At 31.2% G+C, this 26,907-nt stretch overlaps 1 protein-coding gene across 1 annotated transcript in view; it reads right to left on the bottom strand.

Annotated features, from left to right (window-relative positions):
- Positions 1–26,907, bottom strand: part of LOC136038135 (thrombospondin type-1 domain-containing protein 4-like) — a 152,792-nt gene continuing 125,885 nt past the window's right edge. Inside the window, exons 8-11 of the mRNA XM_065721160.1 lie at positions 22,403–22,558; positions 15,380–15,559; positions 7,708–8,014; positions 1–4,635 (exon numbers count right to left, since the gene is read on the bottom strand). Of these exons, the coding sequence (XP_065577232.1) occupies positions 4,523–4,635; positions 7,708–8,014; positions 15,380–15,559; positions 22,403–22,558 (756 nt within the window). The 3' untranslated portion in view covers positions 1–4,522. The remainder of the gene's footprint in view (positions 4,636–7,707; positions 8,015–15,379; positions 15,560–22,402; positions 22,559–26,907) is intronic.

Here is a 26,907-nt window from a genome sequence, read left to right as displayed (position 1 = left end):
TTTTTTAAATATACCAAAATTTATTTTTTACATAATATCTATTGAGGTGATGCTACAAGCGATGCACAAATAGTAACCTAGTACCTAGTAACAAAATTTGAAAAAAGAAATACAACAATGCATGGCAAAAATAAAGTGCGTTCATGTTCCTAACGTAAAAAACACTTATGGCTGGGATTAAAATCACTGGGGGATTGTATTCTAGACTAGCTAATTCTTTTGGCACGAAAAGAAATTGTTGTTTCCATAATGGGAGAGTCCTGAAAAATTCAAGTTTAACTTATACTCATTTAGAGCTAAAACTTCTAACCTGAAGTCCCTCCCTTTCTTTCCTTCCCTGTAGACACCTTTGTGACCAAGAAATCATATCTTTTTTCGTAACATAATGTATAATAAATCTAGTCATACATTATTATACATTATTAATAGTCATACTATTATCCAATATGTTATTCATAGAATAACATAATGTATAATAGATCTAGTCAACTGGTCAATTTTTTCCCCAGACCAAGGGCGCATCCAGGCTTTTGTTTGGGGAGGATGCATTAATTCTGGAAGTGGATTATAAATAAACTTCAAAAACGCGTCATAAATTTGTTTATGTAAATTTTTGGCAGAAAAAAATTCTGGGGGAAGGGAGTTGGTGTTGAAAACCGCGCCCCCCAAAACACATCCTTGCCCTAAACCCTTGAATAGTTTACGTCCAAAAACAGAAAAAAACTCTAAAAAATACTGATCTGACCCTCCATAAATTAAAATTTAGAATATATATCCAACTATGAGATTATATATTTTTTCTCTGGACTAGCTAATTCTTTCGTCACAAAGCAAGAAGATAATTTTCTTTCAAAGCTGAAAGTCTGAGTTGAAGCCCCCTCCCCTCTCTTTATTCACTCCCATGTGAGCAGGCTTGTAATCAATATAAGTTACATTTAATCCTAATTAAATATTGCCAAAAATCTGGTTAACTGGTAAAATATATCCCTAGTCCCTTCGGTCCTCTCCATAAAGAAAACCATGTATATATTTATATATATATATATATATATATATATATATATATATATATATATATATATATATATATATATATATATATATATATCCCAAAAGGGGGTTTTATCTTTAAGATTATCCCACTAAGAGGCTATATTTTTCAGATTAGCCAATTATTTGGCACTAGAAAAGATAGTTACATCCATAAATACTCAAATTTAAGTAATATTTTTTCAGAGCTGAAAGTCTGAGTTGATTCTAACGCTTTATACGCGCATTCAAATTCGAGATATAGATATTCGTAATATATCCCACTAAGAAATAATATTTTTAAGATATGCTAATTCTAACTAAAAAAGGTAATTACATCCAGAATTGTTACAGTTTAATTAATTTTTTTTTAAGATGAAAGTCCGAGATGAAGCTCCAACGCTCCTTAATTTCTCCTCTGTGAGATTTTTTTAAACCAATCTTTATTACATTTTTTGCCCATAATTAAATATAATACAAGTCTGGTTTATTGGTCAAATCTTTCCATGTCTCTTTAAGCTGTCCAAAAAAGAAAGCCTTTTAAAAGATACAGATTTGACCTTCCACAAATGCCTTAAAATTTGAATATATACCTCCCTAGGGGATTACAATTTCAAATCTTAGTTCCCTTGAATAGCCTCTGTAAAAAAAATAATAATAATAAAAAGAGTACATGTTTATTAAATCCTTGAATCCTCCGTAAAATTTTGGATATATATATTTTAATATGAGATGATATTTTTTAATATAATAATATAAAAGTTAATTCTTTCGGAACGAAAAAAAGTTATTTCCATGGTGGATCTATCCAGAAATAACAAGGAAGTCAGCTCTAGGGATTAATGTTTAGTACAACGAGGGAATTTGTCAAATCAACGCAACCGGAAGCCCCAATGTGTGGCCGAGTAATGAGGAAGGGGGGAGGTCAAGAAGCTATTGGAAGGTATCGGAAACTTTGTGACATCTGTGTTTTTGTGGTTCAAACCTTAAATGCATTTGTAAATAATAATTTAATTAAATCATTTAATTAAATCTTAAAATAAGCCACGACGAAGCATTCATTAGAAAAACCAGTTTTTTTTTTTACAAAAAATAATGTAGGCATTATACGTACAGGCGACTTTAAGACAGAATCGGAATACCTTTAATAAATGGCGTCAATTTCGGGGAGGGGGTATGTGCTTCCGTTTTGTGCTCCAGATTTAGCAACCCGTGCGGAACTTCCGTTTGTTTTCGTGCTTGAAAAACTTTAGATTTCTGCAACGATTTGGTCAAATCAGGATGGATTTTTGGCAAAGTTTTTAAATGAATAAAAACCTGACTATGGAACATCAAAATCTTTGTTGTTTCAGACTGAATTTCTTTCTCTTTTTGTATTCTATGCCTCCTTCGCAGTTTAAGGATTAAAGCAGGAGTCAAATTAGCCATTAATCTTCTTTTAGAACTTATCCTCACCCACGCTGATGCATTTATTTGAAAATTTTGCCTTAAAACGTAGCGTTTTCTGGGCCATCGTTTGAAAAGATACGGACGGATTTCCGGATGCAGTTTCGCAGTGTGTAAAGGAACCATCAAAGAAAATTACATATTAGAGTTCATAACTGTGCGTTCTTATACAATGAAAGAAGAAATCCTTTTTTAAACAATTATTAGTCAGAATTTTTCGCTTAAAATCCAGTCAGCTGGAGGAAATATTAGCTGCTTGAGTTAAGGGTCAAAACTAACGAAAATGCTGGAAGATACAGATTTTTTTTCAAAAGATACAAAAAAGGGTTTCCAAAATCTAGGAAAGGGGAATATTCTTTCTAATGGAAATATCCAAATAAGGTATTTTTTTAAATGTCTCCCCTTTCTCAATTGGTACGGCTGGGTTGAGTGAGCTATCTAACTTTAAACCGTGATAAAGGAATTTAGGGTTCTTAACTTTCCACTACAATCAGGGTTGGAGATTAGACTGACACTTTCCTTTCCCATGGACAGTGGAGTCAATTTGGGGGGGGGGGAGGCAAATGTCCTCCCCAAAAATTCCCCCCAAGATTGTGAAAAACACCTCTTTTGGCATTTTTGTTCAAAAACAAATTCAGAAAAGCAACAAAGTTTCCTCTAGATGTTGAAAAAGGTACATTTTGCCTCCCTCTTAATTTTCGCGAATTGACGCCATATGAATTTTGTATCAAATGAAGCGAATGACAAATGAGCAATAGTACACAAAAAGATACAAAATTGTTATTGAATCAACAAACACTGTAAGCAGCTTTTTTTAGTTCTTGTAAAAAGTTCTTGTAAAGTTCTTGTAAGCAGCTTTTTTTTAAAGTTCTTTAAATGTAAAATGTTCACATTAATTGCTTATTTTCATTGTAAAGAACGGACTTCAATTTAAGGAATAATGCTAGAAGATGGGTGTTGCAAATACGATCACAAGGGCTGGTAAAGAAAAGATGTAAGTGTCTCGATATTTTGTTTTATAGTTACTTGTGTGTTCTATTTTGTGCTTCTGATGCAGGTTATTTGAATAAAAATCTGGAATCAAACATATATTTAGCATTTTTTCAAGAGTAAGAACTAGGGAAATTTCATCCTCCACCCCAACCGTGTTGGTTTTCCTTTCATATTTTAGGCTCTCCTTGATAGACCAGAGGCCGTTCAAAGAAGTATGTACACACCATTATCTCAGTACATAAATGCTGAGGCCGTATACCCATTACTGGCATCTATAATAATAGTTTTGACTTGTAAATACAATCGGACTTGCATCTACTAAAATTCAAGAGAGTTAAATATTGTTAAACGAGGCCACTGGATATTTTGAAAATATACATATTCTACGTGAATAATATTCTCATGTGATCTTTAATTAAATCAACCACATACCAATAACTACCAAAAATACCCCAAAAAACCGCCAGAAACTAACGTAAATTATTGACAATTAAAAAAGGCAAATAAGTGCGAGTGAAATGGTAGCCAGGGGGTAGCATATTCATTACCTTTTATGGATTTGGTACCTTTTGATGGATTTTGTATTGCAAAAATTGATTCTGTGCAGGTGGGCCACACAAATTAAGAGTTCAGATTCAAATAAAAAATAGTATTTTACATAAAAAGCATTTGAAAAATTAGTCTTATAACTAAAAAATAAGAATTCAAAGCTAAAAAATTTCATACATGATAGAAACAACAATAAAGTAATAGCTATTCCACAGTGTAAAAATTCAACACTGAAAAAGCAAATATCGAGACAGGAATAAAACAACACGAATAAATTAAGTAGAAAAAACTCAAATAGAAAAAATAATTAAGATCAGAAAAGCATTCCATTTTAAAAATGACATTGGTAAACTATCAAATATAATACAGCTCTTAGTCAAAAAAATACTATTTACACCATCATTAATAATTAATGTACTAGCATTAAAACTATATAGTAATCTAAAATATGACACAGCATTATTGTGTACACTATATAAATTCGTCAAATCCACAATAATGCCCACTAGCTTCTTGTTTTGTGACAGGAAGCACAACAGGAAGTTTTGTAATATTTGTATTTGCAGAGCCTAGCTTGAACTACTAAATGACAGTTTCGAAACTTATCAGTACACAAACCTGGAAAAAGAAACATAAATTTTAAACAACCTAAAAAAAATTGTTCTATTAACATATGTAATTGGTAAGGGTCTGTAAAACCCTGCCAATCATAAATCTAAAAACAATCAGATGGTGCTATATAAATCGATAGCTGTTTTTCAGAATATTTTTACAATCAGCAGTGGGGTTAAACCGTGGACATAGTGGGGATGGACAAAACTGTATTTTTAATACTTTTGGCGGGCAAAAGGTCAATTTTGTCTTTGAGGGGGGGATAAGTTGTCACAAGTTTCTTTTGAAAATGAATATTTAAAATCTTTTAAAACCGAGTTTAAACCTTGTATAGTAAAATAACATTCTTATTATGAAATCTTATGACTATCCAGAACTAGTTCCAAATATCTATGCTATAGCTACTAATTATTTTTTGAAAATAGTTCGTGGAACAAAACCACAAGGAAAAAACAGACCGTAAAAAGAGGAACAGAAATTTTAAAAGTAAAATTAATCATACACATTATAAGAATTTAATTTCTGTGGTAGATCCAATCATAGAAATTTCTCAAATTTCAAAGTTACACTTTGAAAGTTATTAGAAAAACTTGATAATTTTAGAAAAAGGGAAAAAATTTATGATCTAAATAAAATTATATTGATATAGATAAAAAAAATAAATAAAAATCAATGAAATAAAATGGAATAAATTAATAAATATAATTAAATATAACCAAACTAAGCTTATCGTATCTGAGAATTCTAAAAGAAGTTCTAATCAGGTATCTATAAAACTTTATCTTTTTTCAAAAATAATTGATTAATTCTTTTCTTTCTATAGGTGTTCGGTCGTAGCTTTTTAGAAGAAGGCTGATTCGAATATATATTCGATACTCTAACATTGATTTCGAAGTAACAAAAGTGCCGAAAGAGATTAGAATCTATATTAGGTCGGCTTTCTGTTTTTAAAACACAGCATTGTACCAATTCCTGTAATTTTTTCGTATTGTCTTATTAAGTTAAACCTATCCTAAACTATTTCAAAAGCTCTTAAGTTCTAAAGACCATACATTTGTGGTACGGTGACATATTTGTGGCACGGGTATGGCATGTTTGCAGATTTGTCCATAAACATAGACACGGACCATCGAAGATGAATGAATATAAACCATTGTCAGAAATGTTGGTACTTAAAAAAAAAAAAAACCAAAAAAAAAACTGAAAAGCTGAACACGAAAAGTAAATGTCAAAAGTGAAAAGAGTGACGTGTAATAGGGGTGACAGCATTCCTCTTTCTTGCAAAAATTCTATCTGTTTTAAAAATCAAATTCACACAATAAACATTTTTTTTTTCAAACAATGTTATACAAAGGTTAAACTTTAATGCATCAGCTGCGTAGTCAATGAGGTGGTGGCCATCCTCTATTTGGGATAACCAAGAATATGATGTCAAAAACGAACATAAATCAAATATACCTTGGTCAAACAAAAGTAAAAACCAACACCAAAACTTACAACGAACATAAGATATCCAGTATTTGAGTCGGCTGGATACTACCACCCCAACCCCTCACTCATTATATTAAAATTTTGTTTGTTTTTTTCCCTCAATGCTTCAAGAGCAACTCTAATACAAGAACAATGCGACAAAATGTTTGATTTTTCCTGTCGCAATGCCCTATGAATACAGGGACTGTTTTATTGGCATTGGCTTTTACCAGTTGGCAACACTTATTGCTCTCTAAAATTCTGCTAGAAAGCATTATTAGAAAACTCTCTGAAATGGTACAAGATAGAACTAGAGAAACTTTAACGGAGAGCAGGGCTCCAATACACCAATATTGCTCAATATTAATAACTTTTTTATATCATGGATAAACCAAAGACTTGAAATTTCATGTGTCACAACGATTGAATACGCCCGTTATTTTTACTAAACATAACGTTATACACTTGATTTTACTAGATTTGTTTATAGATGGCTCACTATCATCCCTTGGAATAATAAATCGCAATGTTAACATTTCTTAAATGGCAGTTTCATAAACGCCATCTCTTTATTTTAATACACATTAGCTAAAAATCCTTGTGATGCAAATGACATTTTAATCATTATATATAAAAATACAATAACCCCCTTCTCATTTTTGGCAAAATTACTTCACAAAAAGTGAAGTAAAACACTTAACTAAACGGCATCCAATTTTTGAAATAATTAGATGTCGTTGAGTAAAAGTGAACTTGTCTCTTAAATTTGAGATCTGGTTGAAAAACAAACTCCTGAGAATGAGGACACCCCGTGTAAAAATCTGGAGCCTTACCTCTCGCTTCCCACCCTGGAAAACACATGAATTTAATTGAAATATACGCTTGATTAAAACATTTAATAGAACAGGGAAATCCAACTGGAAAATAAATAAATGCTAGGAAATGGCATCACTTATTAGAACATAACTTACTTTCAGTGACCCCGTTTCGACCACGGAACGATTTTTATAGCAGAATAAATGGATTTCTTACCCTTTTTTTAATCCTTTTTCTTACGAACATACCCTTTTTACGAAACTCAAGCCATTGATCTCGTTCAATTGATAGCATTTAGAAGGGAAATTGTTTTTGTATGTTAAACATACGAAGAGAAGAATAAGAGAAGAGAAGAGAAGCTTTATAAGAAGAAGAGAATAGAGAAGAAGAGTTTATAAGAGAAGTTTATAAGAGAAGAGAAGCTTTTGAAATAATATAACTAAAACTCCACATTATTAGCGTGACCTTGAAAATACTTTATAGGTTCGACTAGGGGGAGAAACGTAATGAGTTGTAGGGACGAGGAAATGAGGGGTGACAAGTTTTGTGACGCGATTGGCTGGTGGGTGTTTAGTAGGGGTGTTTTAAGTGGGAATCACATTTATCACAAATTTGAGATTAAAAAGCAAATTTTGCAACGACCATGAAATCCTCAAATGATATGATTGTCTCAAATTCCCTTCCCTGCTTTTGTTTCACTGTTTTTCTTTTTTTTCTGTTTTTCATTCCCTCATTCTGTTTTTTTCTTTTTTTGTGGTTCTAATGCGCTCGAAAACATTCTTAATTATTTACCTTGAGGAATCCCATCAATGTTAGGATCCTCGTTCAGAACGTCATTCTTCGTCACATTTGGTCGCTTCTTCCTCGGTTTTTCACGTACAATTTCAGATGATGATGAATGCGCAGACTGATTCTCTGAGCTATCAATATCTGGAGCTTCTGTTGAGACTGCGTTTGAAATACTGCTGCAGTCATGCTGATTGCAGGATTGTCTTTGAGCCGGTTTAAGGTCTTCCTTACAGTCCAAGGATGGTTGGTGATTTGGGTCAAGACATTTCAGCTCACGTCGCTGAACACCAATCGAACAACTGGCAGAGCACTTTAAAAAAAAGCGTATAAATGTGTATACTTTCATAAATAGTTCAGTACTGTAATTGGGGCATTCTTCATTTCCCAGATAAAAATTTAAAGGTTTTTCAAGTCAACAATTTTTGCAACAAAAAAAAACAGCAAAAAACATCAATTTCAATAATCACTTTTTGGTGCAAAATACACGCTCGTCATTTGCATTTTTTGTGACAATTCTTGTAGAGCCAGCACCTTTCCTCTCTGTTTCTGAGACTTCATATTATCTAATCTGTTTCGTTCTTTGATCATTAAATATATATTTCCCATTTTTTCTCTTTTTTGTTTAATCCAGAGCACTATTTTTATGTGCAAATAAAAATTCTTTGAAATCATATTTTTTGTCATTTTTCATGTGAAAACGAAAATCCAAATTTCCAATATTACTTTTTTGTTCAAAGTAAAATTCTTCATGTGTATTTTTTCTGCAATTTTTGTAGACTTAAAATTTTTAACCTTTTTTCTGAGAAATTATATTATCTATTTTATTACATAATTTTGACTTATCACTAAATTAATCTTCGTTGTTTTTCCCCTTTTTTTCATTAGTGCAACTACCCATATTTTTCCACCATGTAATTTTTTTTTTTTTTTTTTTATTAAATTAGTTGATCAATACGTATTTAACTTGATGGTTGACATTTTTAGAATTTAACTTCGAGTCAGTTTAGATTTTACTAGCCATTCACTAGTGGGGCAAAGTGTATTTCAACTTAATCTTTCACATTTCGTTATTTTTTAATTTTTCTATATAAATTTATTACTGTTTATATTATATTACTATTTTTTTAACTGAGAGAAGGGGATACAACACATTAGAAAAAAAAAGAACTTCTCTTTATCTTAACAAATAAATGAAATATTGTAAATTTTAGTTTTACAAAAATGTTACCTTATGCGGTTTGAATACGTAGCCTTTTTTTTGGCTTACAAATGAAGTTTTGATTATATAATTGATTACAATGATGGAGAAGCCATCATTATAATCATTAACGACCGTGTGCGTTTCCCTGACAGTTGTAAAAAGTTGTTATAAATACTGATTTTTTAAATAAATTTGTCTTATCTTGATAACAACATATGTACTAAATGACGTCAATTCACGAAAACCGGATGAGGGGCAAAATTTTCTTTTCATTTTTTTTTGGGGGGGATTTGCTGTTTTTTAAATATATTCAATGAAAATACCCCAAAAAAAGGCATTTTTCGATGAAAGTACCCAAAAAACTTTTTTTTCAAAATCTAGCAGGACAAAAAAAAATCTAGGGGGGGGGGACAAATACTCTCCCTACCACCCGATTGACACCACTGAATATACTTAATATATATTTTTATTGGTAATCTTTAATAGGTGTACTTTTACCAAGGAGAGGCAACACTCAGTAACCGTTTCAGTCGAAAGTTTGAATTCATGATAAAATAAGGAGCAAAGAATTACCCATTGTTATTGGTGTTTTAGCGCCTCCAGTATCTTAGTGAAGTTTGTGCATTAAAATCTTTTTACTTTTTGAGTCACTTTACTTTTTAGTTTGGTTTTGTTTCATTTATAATTATAAGAGCTAGGTCCAATAAACAAAAACGTCAATAGTAGCCATTGAAAACAAGTTATGGCATAAGTCTAGAATTGGGGCTGTTGAGAAGGAAACTTGTTAAGGAAACAATTCTAACTTCTTAATATGTAGAATAATTGTAGTTAATAAATTTTGACTACAATTCTACTATACTTTTTCGTTTCTTGATTTCGTCTCTTGATTCGAACCCGCTATTAAAGATTCGAATTCGAATCTTGATTCGAACCCGTAAATTGAAATCAATTTACGGGTACACGAGTTGAAACAAGAGTAACGCGTGACAAAATGCATGGGAAATATATAATTTGAGGTATATATTTGCACATTGTGGGGGGGGGGGAGTAAATTACAGTGGAATTTTAGTCAAAATGTATTCACTATAGTTTTCTAGATATCATGAAGTAAGAATTGTTTTCTTAACATATTCCCTTCTCAATAGCCCCCATTGTAGGCTTATACTCAGGTCATATTCCAAATAAATACCTCAAATGTTGAAATTTTTATTTACATAGATTTAAATTTTAGAATATTTTTGATATTATACTTTTTTGTTTTATATTTTACTTCAGCTACTATTAGTTTCAGTCATTGCTTTGGAAAAAAAGGCCCTATTGATGAAAGTGTCAATGGTAGCCATTGGAAACAAGCTAAAAATCAGTAATACACCTCCTGTAACTATACAAATTTTTCTTTTTTTGTCGTTCAACTTTTTCATCTAATATTTTACTTCGGATACTATTAGTTTCAGTCAAAATTTAAAAGAAATGGCCCCATTGACTAGCTGATGAAAACACGTCATGATTCAACCGAGTACCTAAGATATTAAGTGAAATTTGTCTATATATAAACTTTCATAATTTTTGTGCTATTTTATTTTTTCTTTCATATTTTCTTTCAGTTTTCATTAGTTTCAGTCATAACTTTGAAAAATGGCCCATCGACGAAAGCGTCTATGGTAGCCGTTGAAAACAAGTCATAATTCCTACAAGCACCTCCAATATTAAAAGATTTCTGCCTACATAAATTTTTCTCTTTTTGTTATTCTACTTCTTAGTTATATAATATCTTCTTTTTTTCAGCTAATATTAGTTTCACTCATAACGTTTAAAATAACGGCCCCATTGACGAAAGCGTCAATGATAGCTGTTGAAAACAAGTTATCATTCATCCAAGCATCTCCAATATCAAGTGAAATTTGTCTATATGTAATTTTTTTGCTATTTTCTTTCTTTCATATTTTATTTCAGTTTTCATTAGTTTCACTCATAACTTTGAAAAAAAGGCTACGTCAACAAAATGTCATTTGTAGCCGCTGACAACAAGCTATTATAATTCATCCAAGTTCACTTCAATTTGGCTAGAGATTAGACAGGAGACAGAGGTGAAGGCTTTTAATTTTCTCCTATCAATACATTAGCCAGGAATGCCCCTCATGGTCTTCTTAAAAAACACGGTCAATGTGAAATAACAAGATATTTAGCTTGAAAGAGATACACATAGCAAAAATATTGGGAGGAATAGAGCAGACCCATATCCATATTTTTGATTAATAGGGTGAGGATCCACTATAGAAAATGAATTTAAATGATCAATTTATCAAACACTATGTGCTTTACACTATTTTTCTCATTTTGAAAATGAGAGTTAGAAAAAGAGTTTTAAATCTAATTGGGTACAATTTTGAAGGGGGTGAAGTTTCTTCCTGAACGAGGGGGTCTGAGACTTAAACAAAACGGTTTAGATTCTCTTTATATCAGGGGGAAATCCGTTCGTTCTCAATGGCTGCAGCTCTGATTTTACTGGTCTTTTTCCACCTCAGTTATTAAATCTATTAGAAGTAATTCAGTTATTTTTTTTTGCTTTCAAATGTAGAGAAGTGCGAAAACTAAGTGATATAGAACAACAGTTCAATTTTTGAATTTCTTTTTCAGGCTCAAGTTTGACTTTGTTACAGAGAAAAAGAAAGATAAAAGGAAGACGAAGACAACAAAAATGGGACGGAAAATTTGGAATACCCCTTCCAAATTTTCTGTCAAAATCCTAAAAATGTAACACATAGTAATATAAACAAATTTTTGAGGCATTTTCCCAAAGTTTTTTTTTACCCCCACCCCCTAACAAAAATACACCCCCTCCGATAAAAATTCCATCAAACGACCTCGAGAAGGGGCAAAGAGGGTAACTTCAAGTTTCAAATGAAAAACCCCTTCCTTGTATATTGGAAATACACACTGAAAAAGAAGTTACATCTTTTAATTTTCTATGATAGTTCTCTTAGCAAATTTTCTAAACATTTAGATGAAGTAAATTAGCTGTATAATTAGCAAGCCGTGTATAATTAGCTGTATAATTAGACCACAAGTATGTCTCAATGGAAAAAATATACAAGATAAAGTTTTAAGGAATCGAAAACTCTGTCTAAATTCTGTTTGTGAAGGAATAAACACTTATCTAAATAATACTATAGCGTTTTCTTTAGCTGTTTTTTGTATATCTTTTTCCTAGATTTCCAATATTCTATATTTCCGATACCTTTTGCTTTAGCTCTTCGGATTCATTCAAAATTATGTGTAATTTTGTATAAAGTCATAGACACCAAAAAACTGCAAATTCTTTCCATGTTGCTTTTCTTTTAACCGCAGGTTTCCTCGTCCATTATTTTCATTCGGAATCCGCTGTGATGCTTGTTATTGTATGTCTTCTAGTCAAAGATCTCATTTTACTTCATTTTCGTGCATCATTACCTCAGACATTATTCCATACCTTAGATGCCAAAAACTCATAGATAACAAAAAAACTTCTTTTCCTTTTAGCTGTTGAGAGTCCTTTGTCATCTTGTGTAATTTTGCACGTTGCATATACACTAAAAATCTTATAAGAAACGCTCCTAATTTGAATTTTTCCTGGGTCCCCAGGAAACCTTTCCCGCATCCCTTGCACTTTATCCCCCTTGGCTACCTTACCAGTGTGACTCTGGTTTGAGGATTCCTAAATGCGAAGATTATCCTGTAATAAATAGTCACCCCAAAAATTATCCATTTCGTCCAATAGCCCAGTTAAAGCTTTGCTCTTAAAATCCAACCATAGGCCAGTTAAAGCTTCACTGATTACCCATGAATATTCTGATGAAAGATGTATTTTCCCCTCTTTAATAGAGGCAAATTTTACAAAAGAGAAAAATTTTATCCGCGGCCCTCTGAATTTACCTCAACTTTTAAAATTGAACCTCCTCCCCTCCTACTTCAAAACTGGTTTAATAGTCTCTCGGTCCAGGGTGGTGAGTTTGAGCTTAACGATAAACCTTCCTACGCTATCCCGAATGATAATATTTCATTTTAGGTGATGTTCTCTCCGCTCCCATCATCAACTTTAATACTTGCATCCCGCCAAAGTTGCCTCAGAATAAAACTTTTTTGAAGAAATCTGTTGCTCAAGAGTTTGATATAAAAAGTTATCATTTCCCCGTTTTTCTCCTTACGAACGCCGGAAGTTTGAATTTTGAAAAGTTAGTTGAGTTAAAAGCAACAGCGAAATTGAAACATATTGATATAATTGCAGTTACTGAAGTCCAGGCACAAAATCAAGATCTCCTTAAAATGACTGGTTTTCCAAAGTTTATATAGCTACAACCAATTGACCACCCACGGAGGAAAAGGAGGAGGAGTAATGCTTTTTGCAAAGAATTGCCTATATCCGACCCTTATCCATGTGCCAGGATTAGGTGATTGCGATGAAATCATTTGGATATCTACTAAGCCCAAATACCTGCCTCGGTCTTACACTAATTTAATCACCTGCTCATTTTATTATTCACCTGGACAGAATGCTTGTTCTCATTGTAATATTCATGATAGGCTACAAACAAGTCTTGACTTTGTGACGACAAAGTGTCCAAATGCCGGCATCTTTATAGCAGGAGACACAAACGAACTAAGCCTTAATTATCTGTGCAAAGATCAGAAGCTTAAGCAAATTGTTGAATACCCTACTACAAAAAGTGGAACCGGTTTGGATATTATTTGCAATAACCTTAAAGCTTTTTACAATACTCCGACTACCCCTCCCCTCCTCGGTGGTAGCTATCATTTCATTCTATCACTGAAGCCACTGCTAGTTTTTAAAATAAATTACTCAGTTTCTGAATTTTCGTACTGGCCAATAACAAGTCAAGGTCTTTTTGATTTTGGATCTTAGATTACGTCTGAGAGTTGGTATGATGTTTTATCGTGTGTAAATCTTGATTCATAGGTTAGTTTGTTTCAAGCAAAATTAATGACAAATTACCAAAAATGTTTCCCAGAGGTTACCAAGAAGGTATGTTCCTCAGATAAACCTTACATTAACGAAAAAATAAAAGGACTAATCCATTTGAAACTAAAATTTTTTCGACTTGGAAAAAAAGATGGTGCCTTAGCCCTCCGTAAACAAAGAAAAAAAGAAATACGTCGTGCTGCTTCTCTTTATAGTATGAATTAATTAAATTGCTTAGAACTTAGTAAGCCTCAGCAGTGGTTTAAGGAAGTGAAAGAAATAGGAGTTGCTCGTGCAAGGATCTTGATATTCTTCTGGATGAACCCACGGATCAGGCCAGTAAGCCTAATAAAAACCTAGCTAGCATTATGCAAACGTTCCCCCCTCTCTCGGAAAACTATCTAATCCCTGAAACTTATTTTTGCAAAATCTTAAAAATCAATTTCTGTTTGTTTTGGTTGCCAAAGTTTCAAGTTTTAAATTTTTTTTTTTTTTACGTTAAAGTTTCAATAAACTATTAAAACTAGTATCAAAGTAGGAATATTGAAGCAACAAAGTATTAAAATAAAGAAACTATAAAAGTAAACAAAGCATCAAAGTAAAAAAAGTATCAAAGAAAAAAAAGTATCAAAGTAACAATATGCAACTTGCATAACTTACAGCCCTTGCTACATAAATCCAAGTTGCCCGGAAAAAATCCCGGAAATGTCAGTGAAGCAAATAATAGAAAAAGTACAGAACTGGAAAACTGAAACAGAAACTGATATCCTAATTGATCTAATAAAAAGCATTCCTGATAAACTGTCAACATCCCTTGTTGGTGTGTTCAATGATATTTAATTCAGGATATTACCCGTCGTGCTGGAAGCTGCGCTATATCACTTCAATCCAAAAGAAGGGAGGCCTGAACAATTTTACTGAAGTACGGCCAGTCGCCTTAACCCCAGTTTTCTAAAAAAAAGTACGAGGTTTCTTAGCTAACTCGTTAAAGGCAGAGATTCTTGAACTTACTGACTTACAACAGTTTGGAAACATGAAGGAGACATCTACTTCACACTACCCTGTTAATCTTCTTGACACCATTCTTAAAAACCTTGAAAAACCTGATACTTGGTTGAATCTTTTACTAATTGATCTCCAGAAAGCATTCGACCTAACTGACCACAATATCTTTGTAAATAAACTGCTGGCGGAGTTTCAAGTGAGTTCCTCTCCAAATGTAAACAAAAATTCTAAACAGAATTTAAAAATTTAAAACAAGCACAAAACAAACAATGTAAGACCTTAAAACACAATGTACTTCGCACTTATTTCTTAAAAAAAAGACTGCAATAAGCAAATTTTTGAATGTCAGTCTCAAAATCCACCTCGAGTCTCTAGAAGTTTTTCTCTATCCTAGCCAATTTTTGATCATTAGCCAGTGATTCTTTTTGGGAACACGGGTAATTTGATTAATAAAAAATTATAATACTTTATTATTTTTTTATGCATCCTAAAGTAAAATCAGTTTTAGTTACCTCTGACCATAGTGTAGAATACCACTGCGGCTCGCAAGGTCCTTGGTTACAAATTTGTTTTGATTCGGGTTTGGTTTTACTGGAACATTGCATATCTAGCGCCATCTTATACTGACCTCGCATGAAAGCCATACATACTACTTCCCGGGTTTGAAAACCCTCATTGCAACTTGCTGAACACTGAAAAAAAAGACTAAAAGATTAAGAAACACTTTAATACTTGTTCCAATTTTTTCTAAGAGAAACATAGCTATGTATTAACTTTCCAGATAATACCCCTACAGTAGTAAAAAACATAATATTTATATCATTTTTGCTACCATACCATCCAAGGCCATATCCAGGGGGGAAGGAGAATACCGGATTTGAGCCCAATCTCCCCCCCCCCAAATCTTTGTCCAATTGGTAAAAAAGTATAAAAAGTACATTAAAGTAATTTTTGATGCATTACGTACAGATTTTTTTTTACCCCCACCCCCGAACGAAAAGAAACCCCCTCCACTCCAATAAAAGTTCTAGATAGGCCTTCGCCCTTGATGCCATCATTGGTCTAGATAAGATTTTCATCTTGACCTTGGAGATTTTATGGATGTCGGTATAGTAACTATACCATTTATTATTACCATGCCATTATTTGATCTAATTAATAGCTTTATTTTCATTTCTACCTTAATGTGGATGAAAACAGTATTCACACACGTATTTCTTACCGTATCACAATTCGTCTAGCTAGGAGCTAGAATAATTAATTAGAATAATTAGAATAATTAACAGCTTTATTTCCATTTCGACCTTGGAGATTATGGGATTTAAATATCAGAATAGTATTTATACCAACTATTGTTACAATGTCATTATTAGGATAATTACTAGCAAGAGATCAATCTCAACTTTGGAAATTATATTGATCTAAACACTGGAACAGGATTTATGCTATGTGTGGTTACCGCGATGTGACGCACCTTTCTAGGTAATTTTTTCAAAGTTTCGAAACAGAAAAAATAAAAAAAAAAAACGAAAAAATTTCAGAATAAAAGGTAGGATAATACAAAGAAGAAAAACACATAGGTGTTCTATTTTAATGCAAACTTATTATCAAATATTCAAAATTGCATACTTAATAAGAAATTGTTCGATGGGATTTTTCATTTTTATTTAAGAAAAATTTATTTCTCTGTGGCATCTACCCACAAATATTAAAGGTGAAACATGAGATAGTTCTAAAAAAAGTGCCAGAACTATCGGTAATTACCAGAAAACTGTTTATACCATTTATTGCCACCATGGGTTTACATACATTCTTCGCTACTTGTTTTTGTAGAAGTTTAAAAAGATAAAAGCGAAAGAGAAGAATAGAAAAAAAGGAACAAGGTCCAAGAATTTTATTTAAGGTCCTTAGACTTATTTATAATAAGTCGGTAAAATGTTTACAATAATAGTAACAACAGCTATTAATGACCAAAATAAAAGAACTTGAATAGTCAATTATTTTGTATGTTTCATTTTCTCTCGTAACCTTGTCAAGTGACCACCAAAAAAATGTCACATTACTAAATATTTTTTCTTTTTTTCTTCAAAAATCTGAAGAGAGAAAAAACTCGAAGGGAAAAAGAAGGAAAATACAAAAGAAACGACGGGAATTAGGAAAGCAAGAATCTATATTGATCCATTTATTATGGATCTGTAAAATATATATAATCAATTATTTTATTGGATATTTCATTTTGTCAAGCTAAGATATCAAAGAAGTCACACTCTTCAATAGTTTTCTTTTTGTAAAAAGTCAGAAGTCAGAACTGCTGGATGTTATCGGCACATTATTTACACCATGTATTGTTAGCATTGATTTGCACACACTTTTCACTATTTTTATTTTCGTAAATGTTTAACAATAGAGGAGTTCAAAAGAAAAAAAGAAAAAATCAGGAATCAGAAGAAAAGGAACTAGGGTCAGATGTTTACTTACGGTCCCTTGCCTTATCTATATTACGTCTGTAAAATAAAAAAGACCATACATAATCAATCATAATTTATATTTCATCTTCTCTGTTAACCATGTTAAGCAACAATCGCAGAAAAATTCACACCCTTCATTTATTTTTTTTTGTAATAATTCTAAAAGAGAAAAGCTTACAATAAAAAATGCCTTAATTGCAAAATAGCATAAGAGCATGGGTAATCAATAATTTTAGAGATATTTCATCTTCTATCGTAACCTTGTCCAGCGATGATCGCGTGATTGTGATGCATAAATTATGCGAAGTAAGAGCTCTTGGAGTTTTTTTGTTTTTTTTTGTTTTTAGAATTCGTGTTCTTCGTTGTTTAAGTTTGGAAAATTCAGTCATGGTAAAATTTGCTTCTAAGCACACATTTATTCAGTATTCGATGGTTAAGACGTTCTATGACTGCTTAGTGCTGTTGTTAGATACTTCTTTTTTTCTTAGAAATCCTATTTGTCTTTATAGAAAGGCCTTATAAAACCTGTTTTGAAGTTCACCAGCTTTTGTATTTAAAGTTTCGAACAAAAACTAATTACCTGGAAAGTATCATATTTTTCATTTTCATTTACAATAATTTATCTTTCTGTGCGTGTTTTTAGCTTTCTGAGAGGATTTTGGAGTGGAAAAAATTATTGAAGGAAATTTTGGGTGAAAAACGACTTTCTAAACTTTTTTTTTTCTTGCATTCAATGAATAAGATATTCTATAATACCTCAGCTCTAGTTGTGGGCTAATTCATTCTGTGATCTGATATTTCGTTTTCTCCTCCTTGCAAGAGCATTAATAGAAAGACTTTTAGAAAAGGCTTAATAAAGGTTTTTAGCAAGGTAACTGCTTGTGAGCTCACTAGCTTTTGAGATCAAAAGTTATAAAAAAGTTTAAGACCCAAATAGTATCATGTTTTTTCAAGCATTACAAAATTATTCATTTTTGTGTATTTCTAGTTTCATAAGATAAGATTTATTCATAATGAATCACGTAGAATAATAGAGTTTATTGACCAATACGATTTGGAATCAAAACACTCTTATTCTCCCTCGAAAACGCTCCATTGCCAGGGAGCCTTTTGAGTCAGTTTGGAACCAACTGACTTCTAACTTCCTAGATATACCTTGTTTTGTATTCGATGGCTAAGATGGTTGATAATTCCTGAGTTATAATTGCAAGTTAATTCATTTTTTTGGTAATCTGATGCTTCACTACTTGGTCATCTAGAAATCTTTCTAAATAGCTATTTTTGAGATCAACGGCTTCTAATTTCAAAGATTAGAATAAGATATTTTTTGACTAGATTAGTATCATATGCTTCTGAGCATCACAAAAATTTTCATTTTCTTATAAATTTCTTGCTTCTGAAAAGTGAATCTGCCAAATTTACTTTTAACTTTCTACACGTATCTTGTTTTTTATTCAAGCTAAGATAGTTGATAATTCTTGAGTTCTAATTGCGAATTAAGTTGTTTTTAATGGTAATGTGATTTTTCACAACTTTTTCATCTAGAAACCTTTCTAAATAGCTATTTTTTGACACCACCAGTTTCTAAGTTCAAAGATTAAAAAAAATATTTTTTGGCTAGATTAGTATCATATTTTTCTAAGTATTACAAAAATTTTCATTTTCTTATATATTTCTTGCTTATGAAAAGTGAATCTGCCAAAATTGACTTTTAACTTTCTAGACGTATTCTGTTTTTTATTCGATGGATAAGATGGCTGATAATTCCTAAATTCTAGTTGCAAGTAGAATTTACTATTCTACTTTTTTATAGTAACCCGATGTTTGGCTATTATGCCTTTAGAAAGTTCGCTAAATAACTATTTTTAAGTTCTCCAGATTTTGAGATCAAAGCTTAGAATTTTTTTGGCCGAAACGTACTATATTTTTCCAAGTACTATAAAACATTTAATTTTTTCGCTTAAATTTTTAGCTTTTTTTTCACTTTTCTTCCTCTTTTTGAGAAGATCGCTATTTTGTTTTGTTTCTCTTCCTTGATGAAAGAGAAGCATCGAATTCCACCTCTCAATCCATCTCTTTGAAATGTTGCCGTTCTGTTTACTTTCTGTATTCGATAATAAAAAAAAAAAAAAATCAAAAAAGTAAAAAAAATCTTTGTTATCTGAGGATTTATCAAGATAGAGAGCTTATTGAAGTAAGCTTTAATATGAAGTTTAATATGAGGTTTTCGGTAGCTAACTAATTTCAGAACTCAAAGGCATCCAAAATCAGGATAGCAGTTTGCTAATTCCAATACCCAACAAATTAAATGTAAATTAAATTTAAATAATATTTTAAATCTAAATTAAATACTTTACAAAATTAATAATAATAGTAAAATAATTAATATAATAAAAACAATAAATTAAATTGGTAAAGTAAATTAATAATTAGAGAATCAAACATTTAAATTATCAAATAATAATGTAGTTTGAATGATAATTAAATATACATTAACTGAACAGATCGAATATAATGGCATGATAGTATCTCCCTAGGATTAAAATAAATTGGATAATTTTCAGTCATGACAGTTTTTTTTTTACTTGGTGCCAAAAGTGGAACCTTCAGGAAGTATTTTCCTGCTTTTTTACTCGGTTTGAGCAACCATGGATATTTTGTAGCAAAAATATTTTTAATCCTTATAGATTTACGTTTGTAGATTTTGGATGGAGGGGGTATGGAAGTTCACAAGCAAGAATTTTTTTTCCCAGCTATTCTTCCTTCTTACTTATTATTTACTGTCTTCCTAGCTTATCAGTTTTAACAGGTGATGAAATGAACTCTCCCCCCCCTCCCAAAATCTTTGTCCGACTTGTAAAAAGCAACAGAAATACATCTAAATTTTTTTGATACTTTTTATAAAGTTTTATTACACACCCTCCCCCAAACCGAATCATGGATAAACCCTTATCCCCATGCACGGAGGTGTTATTGTCACACTTGCATTACTTTAATGATTTTCACGACGATCGAAATTAGCAATCGACATCCCTGATTTCAAAATTATATTTCTATATAATTTTAAAGCTTTTATTATATTTTATCATTTTTTATTAATTTATGATATTTATATTATCATTATTATTATGTCAATTTGTCATTAAATTTATTATATTTCATTAATTTTATTATAAAATATGTTATTATATCAAAATTTTATTATTTTATTATATTAATTTTTATTATATTCCATTTAGATAATTTATAATTAGATTTTAAAATTAGATATTAATATTATATTTTTTTGGGGCAAGGACCGATTATACTTTCACTGGAAATCGGCTTCTATACTTTTTTTCCATTCAATTGCTATCAGTTTTTGGTCATATTGGATACTTATTCTTTGTTTCTAGAATTTTCTTCCGAGCATGGAAAGTTCAGATGTGAACTTTTGACGATATTTACGATATTTGACGATTTGCGCATTTTGACGATAAAGTCTCCCAAAAAATTCCAAAGGTAAAGTTAGTCAATACATTCTTAGCTTCTCAACAAACCATGATAAGGGGCATATTTCTTAACAAGATTTAAAGATTTTATTAAAATTTTTTAAGAGAATGGCAATCTTAATCCCAAGTTATTGGCAATTAAGTCCATATCGTTTGGCTTAACCAGTACTGAATTATAATCTGGAGAAATTTAAAAAGGAAAATTATATTTTGGTAAATAAATCTGCAATTTTCATTGAGATTATTATAAAATGTCCTTAAATTTACAGAGAAAAAACAAGGAAAGAAGGGGATTTACTAAGAAAGAGAGGTTTTCTGATTTTTTATTTTTGAATTGGGAAATCATTAATTTAAGATATTCGTTCGTTGGACCCACTTTCATGAGAACAGGAGCTGAACTCCTGTTCACCTCCTGTCTCCGGTAAACCAAACATTTGTGCAAAAAAAGAAGCAGCTGAAAATATTGCAAAAAAACAAGTTCATCTCAACAAGCTTCTTAAATCGGATAGGAAATCAAATTTAGAATTCATCCTTGCTATTAGACCAATTTACAAAATATTTTATTTGAATTTTATTGTCATTTCATTCTATAGCTTAATATACAAAAACAAAAAAAAAGAAAAAGAAAAAGGAGGACTAAGCCTCTTGATACAATTTGAACCTCTAAACGCTTTATTAAATACATTTAACTATTTAATACATTTAATTAAATACCCTGTTTATAGAAGAAGGACTGCGATTTTCATACCTCGGAGATTTCCCAAAAATTTTCTGACATTCTTTTTCAGATTTAATCAACTGCATACAAACTTCTATACAAGTTGAGCTCCACTCTGGTTTCAAAGTAGAGTTGAACAAGAACCCTTTTTCAAGGTCAATAGCTTCAAGGTCAATAGCAGATGGACGAGGGGAGGACAAGAATACTGTTCAGCAAACACAACACGAAAACAAACACAATATGCAAACACAGGCTTACGTGGGAAGACGACATTCGCTCAGCTCTCATCCGCGTGAAAATAGGTCTTTGTCTGATAGGTCTTAGGAGCGTATTGAACTAAGATTTAATCAGGCATTGAGCAAATATTAATCCCAACTTTAAGTCATCAGCAATAAAATCTGTACCACTTGCCTTATCACTATCCGTATCACTTGTCTTAATCAATGTTGGATTATATTATGAAGAAATTAACAATAAAAAAAATTCTTTTCTGTTTGAGATATTTATTAGAGACAAAAAAAAATTGTTTCGTGTTTGAGATATCCCTTACAGACAAAAAATAACGAATAAAACATATTATTTATAAAGAAGGTTAAATTTAAAAAAAGGGTGGGTGATAATTCATTGCTAAAGAGGAATAGAAAATGATTTAGTGAATTGCTAACGTTTATTTCGCAGTAGATATCTAGATAAACAAAAATATCAAGTTAAAAAATGAATAATGAATAAAACAAATTAAATAGAAAAAATAAATAAAAAAGATACTAAAATAAAAAAATTGTCGTTTGTGCCTTCATATTTTTTTTTATATAGAAAAATATAAGAAAGAGAAAGATGGGGGAAGAAAAATGCAGTTACCTGACTCCAGGGGCCAGTAAACCACTTTCCACTGCACTCTTTACTAGCAGGGCACCGCTGTCGGGAATTTGGCTTTTGGCTATTGTCACAAGCTCCTTCGTCACCCAAGCAAATGACATCACGAGTTTGAGTTCCCGTTCCACATTCGTCGAGACACTAAAAAAGTAATTTTGACGAAATGATGATTATAAAAAAGGGTGATTCCAGAAATATAACTGGAACAAGATCTTCCTCAGGAGGGAAATAAAACGTTTAAAGAGTTTTTTGACCTGGCGGTTAGGAGAAGAGAATTTAAAAACAGAGTAAACATGGACGAATTGTAGAATTTAACGGAATAATAAAATTAATCTTCAGATGATGAGTCATAAACACTATAAAATTTTCTATGGGAAGTGATGAAATATTCTTAAAGTACCAAGGACAGTAACAATGAAATTAAAATGAAAAATGAAGAAAAAGAAGAAATGATTTTCAAATTTGAATAGACCAAAGATGGGTTCAGGGGGAAAAGAATTTTTTCATTTTGATGTCCTTGGTATTTTAAGATTTATTATTTCCATATTAGTGAATGTTTAAAACTATCTAATAAATGTCCAGGACTGCTGAACAAGAAAAACATCAAGGACTCCTAACAAGAAACTATTATAGTTTTTTCACAAGGTCATATGACGATTAAAATTAATATATAAACTTAAATAAGAATATGTTTTAAAGAAAATTGTAAGATAGTGACAGATAGAGTCCATTGAACCATCATTTTCAATTCGCATTCTAGGTTATTGAAAACGTTAGGAAGAAATTAGTAAATAGTTGGTTAGTTAGTTAAGTTTATTGATAAAAATATAACTTAAAAAATGCATATATATATATATATATATATATATATATATATATATATATATATATATATATATATATATATATATATATATATATATATAATACAAGAAAAACAAAGTCATCCAACTAAATCTTCTAGTCTGCCCATGAACTTGCAAAGGCAAGTTGTCCTAGGACGTGCGAGGAATAGAAGAAAAAAAAAGAAAATTTTAGTACTAGTTATAAGCACAACATATGCCACAAATGCTGATAATATGAAAAATATATATAAATGTATATAAAAAACGCAAATCCTTGCTGATATATAAATAAATATATATAAATGTATATGAAAAAAAAAAATTCCTCGCTGATTTGCTTCTGGAGTCACCTTAACGACCAAAAAAAAATTAACTATCCAAATAATCCACTATACTCTTTCACACACCTCAAACAACAAAAGAAGGAGAAGAAGAAAAATGACGAATAATAGCTTAGGACTCACTAATAGGATACATTTTTTCCTTAAATTTTTTTCTAATTTTTCAAATCATTTTGTATCATTAGTTATCATATTATTATTAGTCCATAAATTTATAAACAAAATGCAAATAAAAATGATAAATAATAACTTAAAACTACTAATTAGAATAAATTTTTTCCTTAACATTATTTCTAAATTCTTCAAACCTTGTTATGTCACTAATTGTCTTATCAATGCTATTCCATAATTTTATTCCTCGATAAATAAAGGAGAGATCTTAGACCTTGTCGTGAAGGTGATTGGAGCAGACAGCGCCCCAGAAAAAATATTACTCATTGCCCCCTGGATTTTTTATTTATTTCAATAGCAATTAATAAGGAATATAAATATTATTTTATCTGTGAGATGAGGTATTAAGGAGTAAAAGACTAATTTTGATAATGATCACTATTTCAATAGATTAATCATCAAACATTTTGGGAGAAAATCTTTCCATTATCAGTGGTGTACTAATTTTCTAGGAACGCAATTCAGTATATTGATTTTTTACATATGTAAAATTCAACATGTGTAAAATGTTTTACATTTGTAAAATTCAATATACTGATTATACTTGTAATAAAATTTAATATGTCTGTAAAATAAAGATGATACAAAAAAGTAACTGAATTTCAATGTGAAGGATGAACCTGGTGTGCTGCTACTCATTTGGCAATTTTCACTTCTATCTTCGCCAATAGTAATCTTAAATCACTGCGAGCGACTTTTCGGAATCCGTTTCTTTCTTTGTTAATTAAATGAAAAAACAAGTTTTTTCAACTGAAAGTAAGGAGCAACATTCAAACTTCAAACGAACAGAAATTATTACGTATATGAAGGGGGTTGCCCCCTCCTCAACACCAAGCTTTTTACGCTAAAGTTAAAATTTTGTCCCAAATCTATAATAATGACTCCTGAAACACTAATAATAAGAACAATAAGACGCTTTTTTAAAAGTGCTAAAAAGCTTTAGCTTAAAGAGCGAGGTGTTGAGGAGGGGTTGACCCCCTTCATATACGTAATAATTTCTGTTCCTTTTAAGTTTTGATGTTGCTCCTAACTTTCAGTAGGAATAGAAATAATTTTTTCCTTAATTTCTGTTTTTTTAAAAACAATTCCAGGAAATTTGACCCCATCTCCACCGGGAAACCCCCTCACCATGGAAATATCTTCTAGACATTTCCTCTAGAAATTTGATCCCATCTTCACGGAGAAGCCCCTCACCATGGAAATATCTTCTAGACAATTCAATACCGTTGAAAATACCGGTTTGTCAATATATTGGCTACCACACTGAATCCACATTGCACTAAGTCTGATGACGGAAATGCAATCAACAATTTTTGAATGACGGCCTAAATTTGTGGATAAGCCGTAGGAATCTCCTTGTGCAGCCACAATTATTGGTAGCCACTTTTGAATTTAAATTTCAATTCATCATTTGTAGCTACATCTATCAATTTTTCTTCGAACTGTGGAGAATCTTCTATATTTGGGCTCAAAAGGATCCAAAATCCAATCAGGTATATTCATTTTTAATATATCATCAATTCGTCTATTAAAATCTGAATGGAGGGCATCCAAGTACTCACAATAAGAAAGTATGTCGCCATCTTCTTTTTTGTGTTCTTGATAAATTTGGAAACTGGCTGAAATCCCCTCGTCCAAAATTTCGCTCGAACATAAGTTTTGTCATAAATGCAGAAAGAACAGTTTTTTTTTTTTTTTTAATTCAATTCATCACCTTGAAGTTGAAGATTGCTTTCATTAAATTTTTGAAAACAAATCGGTCAGGTAAGCGATGTCACTTTTGGATTGAATTAGTTTGGATCGCAAATCCTAATTTTTATCTTTCAAGAAGTCGCGCTACAAGTTAAATAGCTTGTAAAACCTATCTAAACAACCATCGAATTTCTATATGAAGCAGCAAACAATTAAATCCTTCACCATTTTCAATACAAAGCTGCTTAAATAAACTATCATTCAATTATTTGCTTCTGATTGTATTAATAGCTTTAATTACATGTTGTAATGAATTATGTAGGTGTGCACTTAAATTTTGGGCTACAAGATGTTGGCGATGAATGACACTGCGTACTATGAATGCATTCGGTACCTCCTTTTTTAAATATGCGAGAAAACCCCTGTAGCGCCCTACTATCACTGAAGCACCATCTGTGGCTATAGATGAAATATTACTCAGAGGTATTCCTTCTTCCAAAAAAATTCACCTAATGCAAGATATATTGATTCTCCCTTCCTATTAGTTTGCAAATATAATATAATTCTTGGCAAATTTTGCCAAGAATATAATATAATATAATATAATATAATAATATAATATAATTCTTGGCAAATAATAATTCTTGGCAAATTTGTTCTTCCTTTATGAACCGCACCTATGCTAAAAGCAAAGCTTCGTTTCCTGGCAAAGTTGATTCGTCAAGCTAAATAGAAAACCAAGATTTTAAAATAGCCACACAATGAATCTTCAACATCTTGTACCATTTTATCAATTCTCCTTTCCGCTGTATTATTCTTCAAAGAAATTCTCTAGATAATATAAAATGACGGCTTTTGCAGTGCAGTACGTATTACTTCACGTACAGCCGGTATTATTAGTTCTTCACAAATAGCATGAGTTTGTCCCGATTTGGCAATCATTAGTGAAATATTATAAAAAGCAAGTAAGCCATCACTATCTTGTGAGGTTGCGTTTGAAAAGTGTTTTGCCACTGTCGGTTGTTGGCTAAATTTTTCTTTTAGTGTACGAAAATAACTCAAATTCTTATCCTTTTTATCACCATAAATTTTAGCCAAATGTTCTTGCAGTCTAGAAGGCTTCATAGCTTCGTTTGATAATGTTTTCTAGTAAATCAGACACATTGGCAATGTAATATTTAGGGTGACTCAATAAGACATGTTTTAAATATTCGATTTTATATTATCTACATTTTTTCTTTGGTTCAGCCATTACTATCTGTAGAAAAAATAAAACTTCTAAAGAGGTATTTAATGAAGTATAAATAAACAGGATATCATCAATTGTGAAGCACATATAATTACAACAAAAAATAATAATACTCAGCAATTACTTAAATTTCACTTGGGTGCTCTTGGGTGTTTGCTTATAAAACGATTTTCATGGCTTTGAGAAAAGACA

This window comes from Artemia franciscana, chromosome 17, assembly GCF_032884065.1.
Source record: "Artemia franciscana chromosome 17, ASM3288406v1, whole genome shotgun sequence".
NCBI lineage: Eukaryota > Metazoa > Arthropoda > Branchiopoda > Anostraca > Artemiidae > Artemia > Artemia franciscana.
The sequence above is the reverse complement of the archived record's forward strand: the minus strand, read 5'-3'. Positions and strand labels throughout refer to the sequence as shown.